At 51.9% G+C, this 13024-nt stretch overlaps 1 protein-coding gene across 1 annotated transcript in view; it reads left to right on the top strand.

The window, feature by feature from the left end:
• The window catches only part of SMAD6 (SMAD family member 6), an 82483-nt gene that overhangs the window by 13276 nt on the left and 56183 nt on the right, over nucleotides 1–13024 (top strand). Inside the window, exon 3 of the mRNA XM_003480446.4 lies at nucleotides 4178–4255. Within this exon, the coding sequence (XP_003480494.2) occupies nucleotides 4178–4255 (78 nt within the window). The remainder of the gene's footprint in view (nucleotides 1–4177; nucleotides 4256–13024) is intronic.

Below are 13024 nucleotides of genomic sequence, written 5' to 3' on the forward strand. Positions count from 1 at the left end.
TCTTTTCCCTTCCTTCCCTCCCAGCCTTAGGTGGTTCTCCTTGGTATTAATTATTAACGTGTGTGTTAATTAGCACTGTGGCAAAGAGGTGGAGCACGAAGCCACTGTTGAGAGGAGCCGTGTGTTTCCTTTTAAGCCAAGAAGTTCACCTGGGCAGAAAGAACGGGGGGTGGGGAGCTTCAGAAAGCAGGTGTCTTGGTACCCCAAGCTCTTGGCACATGCAGTACCCCTCACTGGTAATGTGGTAGGCAGGTCCCTCCCAGGGGTAGAATGTGTTTTCTATAAAGCCTTGGGGCTAAGTGCGCAGCTTGTATTCTGGGGAAGATGCATGTGGTTTTAAAAGTAGAGGCGGGGAGTTCCTGCCATGGCTCAGTGGAAATGAATCTGACTAGGAACCATGAGGTTGCAGGTTCAATCCCTGGCCTCAGTCAGTGGGTTAAGGATCCGCCATTGCCGTGAGCTGTGGTGTAGGTTGCAGACAAGGCTCGGATCCCGAGTTGCTGTGGCTGTGGTGTAGGCCAGCAGCAAGAGCTCCCATTAGACTGCTAGCCTGGGAACCTCCATATGCCGCAGGTGTGGCCCTAAAAAGGACAAAAGACAAAAAACAAAAAGTAGAGGGGGAGTTCCCATCGTGGCTCGGGGATTAAGGAACCTTACTATCATCCATAAGGATGTGGGTTCAATCCCTGGCCCTGCTCAGGGGGTTGAGGATCTGGCGTTGCTGTGAGCTGTGGTGTAGGTTGCAGACTCAGCTCAGATCCCAAGTTGCTGTGGCTGTGACGTAGACCGGTGACTGCAGCTCTGATTGGACCCCTAGCCTGGGAACCTCCGTATGCTGTGGGCGTGTCCCTAAAAAGACAAAATAAAAATAAAAGTAGAGGGGCTTGTTTTCTGGTCCTCCTGGTTCCTCCAGCGGAGAGACCCTGTGGTAGGGCGAGTGAGTATGGCCTTAATAGTACCAGAAGGGCAGCCCTGTGACCTAGGCAGTTCCCGTGGGACTCAAGCTTTAAAAGTCAGATGGCGTGGCAGTGATGCTAACACATTCCACCAAGTGACCACAAAAAGTGGGGTTTGTTTTGTTTTGTTTTCCATAAAGGCCTCTTCCCGGTAGCATGTGTCAGCATCATCTGGGAGGTCCCTTCTAAGTGTCACAGACTCTCAGGCATCCAGTCCAGTTCTCCTTCCAGGCCCCCCTGGGGAGTCAAAAGTGTCTACTGGGTCCCTTCAGGAGCTTGTCCCCCTCAGTCTAGGAGGACAGAGGCCGTCTCATGCCAGTGTCTGAGTCAGTGGCTTAATGATGGCAACTTCCTCATTGCTTTTCCTGAAGGATGGTCATCCCATGGATGGCGGAGCTTTGTTTAGTTCTCTGGGGAAGTAGAGAGGTCGTGTGGTGGAACCCGGTCTTTTGATAGATGAAGAATCAGGCTGAGGGGCAGGGAAGGCGGCTCCTGATGAGCAGTAGGGCTGAGATGGAAACCCAGAGAAGCCCCTATTCTGCTCAGTGGTTCCCCATCCTCCCCTCCCAGGCCGGCTCAGCATTTTGTAAGTTAACCTTATTGCTCTAATGGCTTAGAAGATCCCCAATTCCAATAGCCGGATGACCCCTGCCCCCGCCGCCGCCAAATGTTCTTAGTAAGTGTAAGACCTGAGTTTGAATTTTGAGGCTCACTGCCCTGAGGAATCATGGGTCAGCCAGTGATAAAGCCACAAAAAATCAGGACACCGTCCAGCTTTTTCAAATGGGCAGAGTGACCATTTGGAAATCAACATGTGTCCTGGTTCTTTTACAAATGGGACAGCGGGGATGGAGGGAGAGGAAGTGACACTTGCTGGTGGTCATATAGCTCAGGAGTCTGCCCACGACAGCCCACCATTTGCTTTTGAGTGGCTCTAGAGCTAAGAATCGTTTTTCACTTTTTTTTTTTTTCATCTTTTTAGGGCCACACCCGAAGCACATGGAGGTTCCCAGACTAGGAGTCAAATTGGATCCACAGCAACGGCTGGATCCTTAATCCACTGATCGAGGCCAGGGATCAAACCTGCGTCCTCATGGCTACCAGTCAGATGTGTTTCCCCTGAGCCACCACAAGAACTCTGGTTTTTCACTTTCTAAAAAGCAGAAAGCAGAAGACTCTTTTGTAACATATGAAAATTATGAGATTCACACTTCAGTGTCTGTGATAAAGTTCTGCTGGAGCCTAGCTGGGTCATCTGTGGCCACTTCCCCACTGCAGCAAAAGGGGTGAATAGTTGCAACAGAGAGTGTATGCCTCGCGGAGCCGAAAATCCCCATTCCGGGGACCTTTGTAGTCAGTGCTGGTGACCCCTGATTTTGCTAAGACTAGAGGTGGAACTTGGGACCTAGGGCTCCCACTTCCAGATGGGATTCCTCCTTGGGGCTTTGAGCAGGGATCAAGGTTGGGAATGTTCTTTTTCTGCAACAGCTGAGATGGCCCTTTGGACCTGAGGGCCTCACTAGATGCCAGGCTTTGGAGAGTGCATGGCAGGAACTTACTAGCTACGAAGGGTGGAGACCACCCATCGCCCCCACTCCTGGGGACTTCACAAAGCTATCTGTGTTGGCCCCACAGCGGAACACTCAGAAACAGGGTTCAGCTGGGATGTTACTACTTCAAGCGAGAAGTGCCAGCAAGGCTCAGGGTCTGCACACTTTGGGAGGATTAGGTCTGAAAAGCAAAATTCTTTTGAAAGGTTCCCACTTAGGCATTGTGGTTATTTATTTATTTCGTTTTTCTTAAAGAGATTTTCCGTCTGTCCTTATTTTCCTCCTAACACACTCGACAAGCAGCTAACTTTTTTTATGTCCTGATAAACAATAAAGAGGTATTTTTTGTATTATTTTCTTTTCCTTGCATTGTTACTTTTTCATAAACAAAAAGTCAGTTCACTTCTAAGCCGCTGTGATCACATGAGACCAAAAACCAAAATAAAATCCAGAACACCCAGTCAGCATCTGGCAAGTGGGTAACGAAAAAGAAAAAAAAAAAAAAGAGGAAAAAGAAAAAGGCCAAATTGGTTAATGTTTCATCTTCCCGCTGCCCCGCCTCCCCCAAGCCATGTGGTAAAAAGAAAAAATTCCTACAGGATCGAATGGAATTCTAGCCAGCTAGGGCCCAGGCTAACGGTTTTTGTCCGAGGAATCCCCAGCTTGGAGTGGCTCTCCTAAGCCAGGTGGGACCAGCCGAGCCAGCCCTGGGTTGCACTGGGTGAGAAGATGCAAGTACTACAGGCCTCACAGAAAGGACATGCCTTCCGACTCCTGGATGGACCTGACCCTTCACGAGGACACCACCCTCTTGCTGGTAGCAGAGGCATAGGCCCAGGAACCACTTTCCAAGTCGGCCTGCCCCCAGAGGCACTGGCTTGTCCAGCTACAGCTCAGCTTTCAAGAGACAACGTGCAAAAGAATTTCCCTTCCCCATCTAAGTGAACTGCAGACAGGAGAAAACAAATAGCGCGCGCCATACGGAGCACTTAAAACTACTTAAACAACAATGAATGCCAGTGGAAAAAAAAAAACAAAAACACAACCCAAACCGTCCAGGCACTGAAAGTTGCTCTGGGAGCAGGTTTGGATGTGAGGGAGTGGGGGAGGGGAGAGAGAAAAAGAAGTTAATCTGGGAGCAAATGCTTGAGCCCTTAATTAGAGGGGTGTAAGCAGGACAGAGTGAGGCTGGCTGGTAACTTGTTAAAACAGAGTTTCCCCAGCTCCAGCGAGAGGAAGGAAGGAAGGAAGGAAGCAAGAAGGAACAACTTCAAGAATTTTAATGGTTGTAATTAAGTACAGCAGCTATGAATTGTTTAGGGGCTTAATTTAACCTTACCCTAGGAGGCTCCAAGTTGCTACTTGCTCGGTCCCCTGAACTTGGGTTATTTCTGTGGTCAGAGCAATTGAAACTTTTTCAGGTGCCAGGGCTGCAGCCGTCAGCATTTTCCAGAAGAGTTCCAGGGTTGGCTGGCCTGGTCTCGTGCGATCGGGGACAGGGAGTGGCAGCAGAAATTTGCGAGGGACAAGCTGCCCTTTGCAAGCACTTGCATGCCCATATGTGCATGTGTGCACCCCCCCACATACCCTCCCTCCCCCTACAACATGCATGAGAAAGATGAGAGGAACACCCCACAGCCAACTAAGTTCTCTTTTTCTTTCCCTCCATAGATCTATCTGATTCCACATTGTCTTACACTGAAACGGAGGCCACCAACTCCCTCATCACGGCTCCGGGTGAATTCTCAGGTTGGAATTTCTTTTTGTCTTGTACGCTGCCGTTGTGTTGGACTTTCCAGGTGGGAACCAATGGCCAGGGCTTGACAGAGGGCTTTTCAATGCCCCCCACCTTTTCTTTTCCCTTGGCCTCCCACCCCTGGAGGAGAAGACTGTCAGTGTCTTCATCACTGGTGGTTCTTGGGGTTGAGAACCGTTGGTATGAATGACACCTAAGGATGGGAACTTTCAAGTGCCTGGCGATGCACATCTTAACTGGTTGTCTCTTGTGGAAATGATAAAAACCCAGCCCAACTCTCTATCCTGGTTTTACCAGCAATCTTCTCCCAGCTGCCGAGAAGCAGCAGAATGGATGTTTGTTTACATTTATTTTTGTGGGTTTCTTCTGTCCCCACTCTGGGGAAGGACTGATGTGAAGGGTCAGAAGAGGGGAAAATGGAGTGGGTGGAGGAAACGTGGGGGTGAGTCTGGCAAGCGAGGAGTTTTCCAGAGGCCGATGGCTTCCTGTTTCTCCCTAAGCAGGAGATGCTGGGCTAGGGAGCAGGGAGAGAACCCTGGTTTGGAGCACCGCCACCCCTCCCCCACCCCCGCCCTGCAGTTAAGAGTTGGCCACAGGGACCCTCACATCCTGGGGGGGTCCCTAAATAAGGGACCTAAATCTGGCTTTCCTTAGGACATGAGAGATTGGTGGTGACCCCAGGGGTTTTGAGGCCCCTGGAGGGATTCAGGTGCCGAGATTTGTGGGCCCTTTGGGAGCACAGTGGGTGGGGTGCAGTGTGAGGATGGCTGGGGCTTGTGGCCCGGCTCTGTGCCGCGTGGGGTGGCAGCCTCTCTGGCTGGAGATGCTTCCTGAGCAGACATGGCTGGATCTCTGCGAGGCCTTTGTCTCCATCTGAGCGATTCTTCCCCGACCCCACCCCCACGTCATAATGGCAACAACAGTCATTGGAGCCATTTCTTTTTTTTCTTGTTATTTTAGGGCTGCACCCACAGCATATGGAGGTTCTAGAGTTTGAATCAGAGCTGTAGCCACTGGCTTACGCCACAGCCATAGCAACGCCAGATCTGAGCCACGTCTGCGACCTATATCACAGCTCATGGTAATGCTGGGTCCCAAACCCACTGAGCGAGGCCAGGCTTTGAACTCGCATGCTCATGGATGCAAGTCACATTCGTGTCCTCTGAGCCACGATGGGAACTCCCTGGAACCATTTCTTGAGTGTCTACTTGGGGCCACATCCAGTATGCAGGTCTCTTGACACACATCACTTCAGAACAGCAGTAAAATAACTTGCCCAGGTTCACATAGGAGCAAAGCTATTCGCCACTATGCCACGTTGCTCCCAACCCCTTCTCCACAAGGCTGGATGTACCTCCGATGAACTCATTTCGCACAGAGTTCTGGCTGTCATTCCTGCTGTGCTCTCTCCGTGACTCTGAGGGTGTCACGATGTTGGCTCCTCACAGCTGCCTGGCCAGTTCCCATGTGCAGGGCCTTTCCCATCCATTCCATATCCCGTCACAACCATGGGAGATCACAAGGGTACATCTGTTTCCAAGAGAGAGAAACAGGAGCTGGAGCAGGGAGTGACTTGCCCAGGGGCTCAGCGGAGCTCACGGCACAGCCGGTCTTGGGGTCCAGGTCCTCTGGTCCCTCTTGCCTTCTGGTCTCTGGTGGCCCCTCTAATTGAGCCCCTTGTTCTCTTCTCTGCCTTTTAATCCTACTTGTGAAAATGTCCCTGTGAAAGACCTAACCAGGTGAAGTGTTTTAATCCCTTCTTTTGCCTGTATGCCTATGTGAATGGGAGCCACATACAGTTTTGAAGCAAGAGGCTTTCAAAACTTCACATTTCTGAATGCAGGATTCCATGTCCCCGCCAACCCTCAGAATGTTTCGAAGGCTTGCACTGGCATTGGGTGTGTGTTCGGATGGGTAATTTTTCAGCGTCCCCTTCTCCTCATTGTTAATAGTGGAAACTGCCATGTATGGAGGTACCTTCCAGGTTCTTGGCATGTTTCATGGCAGGTGCGATCTCGTTTGATCTCTCTTATCCCAGAGCTGGCCTGGTGTGTGGCCCAAGCTGGAAGGAGCAGACCCCAGAACACCTGCAGGAGGACCCTGCCTTCATCTGGTTCCCAGGAGAGAGCACCCCCTGGAGGCTGGGAGGTCTCCAGAGACCCTGAGGCCATTAGGTTGGGCTGCCTTTGGGGCCCACTGGGCCTGGGTTTGGGACCCCTATCCTACCCCCACTAGTTATCCCAGTGTGGTCTCTGGTGCTGACAGTGAGAAGGCCCCGCTGCTCCTTACTGTGGACAAGGAGTGTGTGCTTCTCATGAGAAAAGCTGGTATCCAGTGCCTTGGAATTCAAAGGGGCTGGGAAGGAACTGAGGAGGAAGTTTGGAATTTCCTTTTGGGGGTTGATTGCTCTGGGTTGCAGGTGGTAGGCAAGTAGAGGGCTCCCCATTAAAGTAATCCAGCCCCCCAACCTCCCGGTGGTACATGTCTTCTCCCACCCTGGGGGGCTCACCATTCATCTTTTCCAGCTTCCTCATGCTGTGGGGGTCTCAGGGCTGATGGGCTGACACTGCCCTGCCTCCTGGGAGCACACAGAGTTGGGGCTATGGTGGCTGTCATCCTAGAAGACAGGCTCAGGGAGGGAGGCCCTGCAGGGGGAGAAGAAGGCTCACAGGGGTCTCAGTGGACGGTGACGCCAGACTCAACCTGCAAAGATGGGAGGCAGGGTGATGCCCAAGGGCAGGGCAAGAGGTGAGGTGAGAAAGGTGACAGGCACAGGCAGGTGGGATGTGTTGGGCCAGGCCAGGTGTTCGATGTGCAAGGACAGATGATAAGGATGCTGGTGCTGATGCTGACGTTTATTTATTTATTTATTTTTAATTTTTAATTTTTTTTCAGTTTTGCTTTCTGCTTTTAATTTTTCTCCAAAACATTTCTTTGGATGTTTATTTATTTATTTACCATTTATTGAGACCCTGACTATTTAGCACTTTGCTAACCACTGGTCATTCTCCAGTGCAGTGACTTCTTACCACAGCCGAGTGAGACAGGTATGCTTTTCCCCTGTATTATAGATGAGGAAACCGAGGCTCGTTGCTGGGCCCGCTGCCCAAATTTCCAGACTGTAAGTGGCAGGCTTGGGAGGGGAGACTGATCAGTGCAACTGCTCAGCTGGCCAGCCTTCCATAGGAAGGCTCCCCATCCCTCTCCCCGAGCCACACCTGACGGGGAACAGGGGACAAGGTAGAGTGATCAGAAGGAGGCTAGGGGCACCCTGTCCTGATTAAAGTACCAGGGGTCGGGGCACGGTCTGGCAAGAGGCACAGAGCTCCATGCTCATCTGCCCCCCTCCAGGTGAACCCCGCCGACCACCCAGAGACCGCTCCGGCAGCTGCCACAGCCCCCTCTGCCTCCCTGCCTCCTGGGGGGGGGGCGCCACCATCCCTGAAAAGCCTGCCCTCTCTCAGCGTCTTGGGATGGGTGTCACTAGAGCAGAGTGTCTGCAGCCCCGGGACTGAGACCGCCCTTGTTTGTCTCGCACAATGACAATCCCAGCACCGGGCCTGAGGCTTGCTATTTTTATCCAGCTCCAAGGTCTCTGCTTCACTTTCCTGTCCGGTTGTTGAGGCTGCTTTAGGGGGCCTGGGGAGGAATTTTGTGGCCCAGTCGCAGCCCAGGACGTCGAGGATGCATCAGTGGGCAGGGGTGGGGGCAGTGGGACAGGAGACCACCTTGTTTTAGGCCTCTGCTGATCTCCGTAAGAGCTCCAGGTGGCCACACATGATCCTCCGAAGCTCAGGGGCGCAGGTGACCTCGCCAAGATCACCTGGGGTGGGGGTGGGGGTGAAACTCAGAGCTTCTGCTAGTAAAAACCTTTACACCTGGAGGCTTCAGTTGGATTTGGGAAAAAATGGAAAACCCAGCAGTCCCTCCAGGGTGCCCTCAGGTCCTTGACACTTTGGTTTCCACGTCTAACTGCTGCCTCCCGACTATCTAAAGCTCCTTCAGCTCATCCCTTTCCGTTCTGCATCATCTCCACCCCTTCCCATTCCCTTGGTTTCAGTTTAGTTTGGGGAGGAAAGCAAGATTAGCTAGTTAAATTCATACTAAGGTGTGAGTGGCTGGTAGGTAGCTCTTCTTGGTAGTTTAAAGGCAGGATATGTGACAGTTCAAAGAAATTGCAGGATGAAGGGCCACGTGGGAATGACCATTCTGAGGAGGGCAGGGTTCTCGTGGTTCTCAGCTAGAAGACCAGGATGAACATGACATAAGGAGCTTTTTGCTCTGGATAAGAGAAGGAGTGGCCAGGCCAGGCTCAGTGCTGGGCGCTAAGTGAGCTCTTGGGCCAGGGCCACTGACCAGGGCCTAAGGTGACTGGCTGTTGTAGAAGCCAGGCCTGCCTGACCCCAGTGCTGTGGGGTTAGGGAGTGGAGCACTGGGTGGGCTTCCAGCCCGTTGGCTAACTGTTCAAGTGCTTTATTAAACACCCACTGTATGTAAAGCATGGTGTAAGCTGCCTGTCCCGGGGACCAGGCAGTCCCTTTGTCTGACCTTGGCCATGTGTACCAGTATCTCAGTCCTTGGAGCATGCTGGTTTCTTTAGAGTTGCATCAGTGAGGGCGAGCCCCTCGTTTTGAAGAGAAGGCCCAGGGAAAGAAGGTTGCTATGCAGGACCACATAGAAAGTTGGGGGCTCAGCTGGATGTGGGTGTCTTTCCTCCACCAGCCAGACTGTAAGCTCCTTGAGGGCACAGCTCATTCTCCAAGATTCGTGAGTTCTGTAGATTGGCCGAGTTTGGGAACAGATGCTCAGAGAGGTTAGGAAAGTGGCTGAGGGCCACATAGCAAGCCTAGCAGGTGGAGCCAGATCACCTTTCCTCTCAGCAGTCCCTGAGGAGGAGCCCTTTGGGTCAGTGCTGTCTGATAGGCATTGTCAGTGGCCCTGGAGGCCAGGAGAGGAACGAGTTAGTGCAGAATCATTTCGTGATGCTTCCTGATCCCAGGGCCCAAACTTGCTCACCTCGGAGGCTCTGTTCCAACACATACTCGAGCTCCTCCTTCTCCGAGGTTCTCAGTTCAGCTCAGTCAGTGTGTGCCGAACCTCTAGGGCAAGGTGGGCTGAGGGGCATGGGCTGTGCACCACTGAGTCCTGAGTTCAAGTCCTGGCTCTGCCATCTCCTAGGTTGTGGGGCTTTGGGGCACTCTGACCCTCAGTTTTCTCCCCTGTAAAATGAGGATGGTAACAGGGTGAAATGAGATGGTGCCAAGTGCATCAGCCAAGGCTTGTCTCACACGTGGTAGATGTAGCCATTATAGTAGCCCAGGCACTGTGCCTGGGCTGAGGCACAGAGACAAAAATTACAAGTTGGCTTTTACAAGACAAATAGGTGTCTACCAAAGAGACAAGTTCTGGGGGTGGGAGATGTCTTCCAGGTGGAAGGAAAATTGGGTGCAAAGGCCTGGAGGTCTGAAAACAGCCTGATGCTGATAACCCAAAGAAGGTTAGAGGGGTTGGGAAGCAAGCACCCAGAATTGGTGGGAGACGAGGCCTGAGGAGGCCAGGACCTGGGTAATATTTTTGAAAGTCTTTTTCTCTATAATGTACAGAGGGCACAGGCACATGTTCGGCTTGGTGAACTTTTTACCAGTCGATCACACCTGAGTGGAACACAGGGCCTGGAGAACATTGCTGTCCTGTGACAGTGCTCCCCTGACATGGTAGGGCTCACTTCCTGGGGGTCTAGGAGTGTTACGTATTCAGTGAGTGGTTTAGAAGAGACAGCGGGAGGGTAGGGGGTTCCGTTTTAGCTATAAAGAGGGTTTCAGAAAAAAGGACAGACGGAACTTCTTTGCAGAACAGATGCTGACTCACAGACATTGAAGAACTTAACGGTCTCTGGAGGAGACAGTTTGGGGGGTGGGGGGATGTGCTTGGGCTGTGGGATGGAAATCCTGTGAAATCAGATTGTTATGATCATTATACAACTACAGATGTGATAAATTCATTTGAGTAATAAAAAAAAAAAGAAAAAAAAAAAGAGGGTTTCATTTGGCTTTAGAGAGCAGGAAGGGAGACCAGGGTAGATGATCCCTGACATAGTTCGCTTTGAACCTGGATCGGTCCCCCTGAGTTGGAGGAGGCCTTGAATGTGGCCCATTCCTGCTCTGTCTACCCTTCAGGTCAGGCCCCGGCTTGGACATTTGTAGTTGGCTTGTGGGGCTGACACTGAGCACCAGAGCCAGGACCAGCTTGCCATGTCCGATTTCAGAATGGCTCCAGGCTCTTGTCTCCTCCTGGGGCTGAGGTGAGGGAGAGGGTGCACTCCCCTCTGGTTCCAGAATGGCAGCGTTTGGATCTTCCCTTATGTCTCTGCCATGTGCATGTGTTCTTGTTTTTGCTTTAGCTCTGACCAACAGAAGGGGGAAAAAAAAAAGCCTTCTTCTCTCCTTAAAGCCTCCCAGGGTCTCCCAGAGGGACCCGTTCTTCCTGGGCTGCTTGTTGCGGCAGGAGTAGAGGTGGAGAGGGGGTCAAGGGCAGGAGTGACAGAGGTGACTCCAGCAGGTCTGGGAGGACCAGGCAGTTGTGGCCGAGGCCTGGCGTACCTGACTTGCCAAGAAACAGGTGGGGTGGTGAGGAGCGCAATTATGTGGGTTTCAAGTGTGACCTCAGGCGAGCTCCTCCCCTCCCTAGTCTCACTTTGTTCAGCTGTACACTGAAGCCTGGGGCCACTGGGCTACTGATCTTAGAGGTCCCTTGATGCCAATGTGTTCCAGGCAGAGAGTATCAGGTCCTGAGCCTTCAGGGGTTGTGCCGAGGGCTGGAGCTTCTGGCCTGCAGCATCTTAGCGTCTCATCATTGTCCTAAACAAAACCATGGCCTGTAACAAGGCCATGCAGAGGGAGAGGGTTGGTGTCTGGGACCCCCCCCCCTGCTCTCCGCAGTTCCAGTCCCAGAGTGTGGAAACTTTGAGGCTAGAGTAGGGGTACACATAAACCATGGAGAATCCAAGGTTCAGAGAGGGTGACTGATTCACCAGAGATCACACAGCTTTTATACCCTCCAGTGTCCCTGACAAAGGACCCCAGGGCTGGTGTGTTTCCTGACTGTAGTCTTCTTTTTTTTTTTTTTTTTTGGTCTTTTTGCCTTTTCTAGGGCTGCACCCGCAGCATGTGGAGGTTCCCAGTCTAGGGGTCTAATCGGAGCTGTAGCTGATGGCCTACGCCAGAGCCATAGCAACGTGTGATCTGAGCCGCGTCTGTGACCTACACCACAACTCATGGCAAGGCTGGATCCTTAACCCACTGAGCAAGGGCAGGGATCGAACCCGCAACCTCTGGTTTCCTAGTCAGACTCATTAACCACTGAGCCACGACGGAAACTCCTTCTGACTGTAGTCTTTGGGGTGATGAGTCAATGTGTTGAACCCTTTTTAAGAGCTTTCTGCATGCTGGAGTTCCCATCGTGGCACAGCAGAAATGAATCCGACTAGGAACCATGAGGTCACTCACTGGGTTAAGGATCTGGCATTGCTGTAGGCCGTGGTGTAGGTCGCAGATGTGGCTTGGATCCCACGTTGCTGTGGCTGTGCTGTAGGCTGGTAGCTCTAGCTCTGATTCGACCCTTAGCCTGGGAACCTCCCTATGCCGCGAGTGCAGCCCTAAAAGCGAGAGGGGGAGAGCATACAGCGTGCCCTGCAGGTGATACATAGTGGAGAAGGTCAGGACCTTCCCCTTTAGGAGCTGATGGTCCAGAGGAGAGGTAGACAGCAAGTAGGGAATGGTGACTGATTGTGCTAAGTGCTGTGGAGATGGGGGCAAGCCTTAGCACTAGCACAAAAACGAGAAAGAGCAGGGGACTGGGAATGAGGTGTTCAGGGAAAATTTCAAGGAGAAAGTAATTCTGAGTTGGGTTTTGTAGGGTAACTAGGATTTCCTCAGGAGAACAGCAGGATATATCCCATAGAAGGAAGAACTTGTGCAGAAGTGGAGAGCTATGCAAATAGCACTGTGTGTTCTGCGTTTGTTTGTGGCTAGAAGGTTAACATGTGAGAGATGGGGGAGTAAGGTAAGATGAATCCAGAGATGTTTTCCTGAATCTGGAGGCATGGGCGGGAATGGAGAGAGAGTCCCTGGGCCAGAGAAACTCTGGGGTATACTTGGTACCAAAGGAGTTCTGGCCCTTGTCTGGCATCCAGCACTGGACCTAGCCAATAGCAGGAGGTCATTGTGGAGTAAATGAATGAAGGAACGAATTTTTGCCTGGAACAACGATCTCCAAAAGAGAGAGAACACACACAAACAAGGACAGAGAGATCATAAGACATTTAATAATCACAGCAAGGATAGAGCCCTGTGTTAGGCACTCTCTCAGTGCCATGCACGTTTTCATTTATGAATCCTCCCAGCAACCAGGTGAAGAAGCCCCTTTTATTAGCCAAATTAAAGAAACTGTGGCTCAGAGAGGCTAAAGAACTTCCTAAGGTCACTCAGCTAGAACAGTGAAAATGGGATCAGAACCCAGGCAGTCTGGCCCCTATTGGGTTCCCCAGGGTCTGGTGTAGTGCCATCTCTGCCCCCTGGAAGGTACAGGGCCCCCTTTGTTCCTGTTCTTCTGGGGCTTCTGTGTTCCTGGGTACCCGGAATTTGGCACGAACTGTTGTCATCGGGTCCCAGAGAGATTCTGCTCATTGGATGGCTGCTGGGTGACCAGTGAGATGATGGGTGGGTGGGCTTCTGGGCTGAGGGGGTGTCCTGTGCCCTTCCAGG

Source organism: Sus scrofa, chromosome 1 (genome assembly GCF_000003025.6).
Source record: "Sus scrofa isolate TJ Tabasco breed Duroc chromosome 1, Sscrofa11.1, whole genome shotgun sequence".
Taxonomy (NCBI): Eukaryota; Metazoa; Chordata; class Mammalia; order Artiodactyla; family Suidae; genus Sus; species Sus scrofa.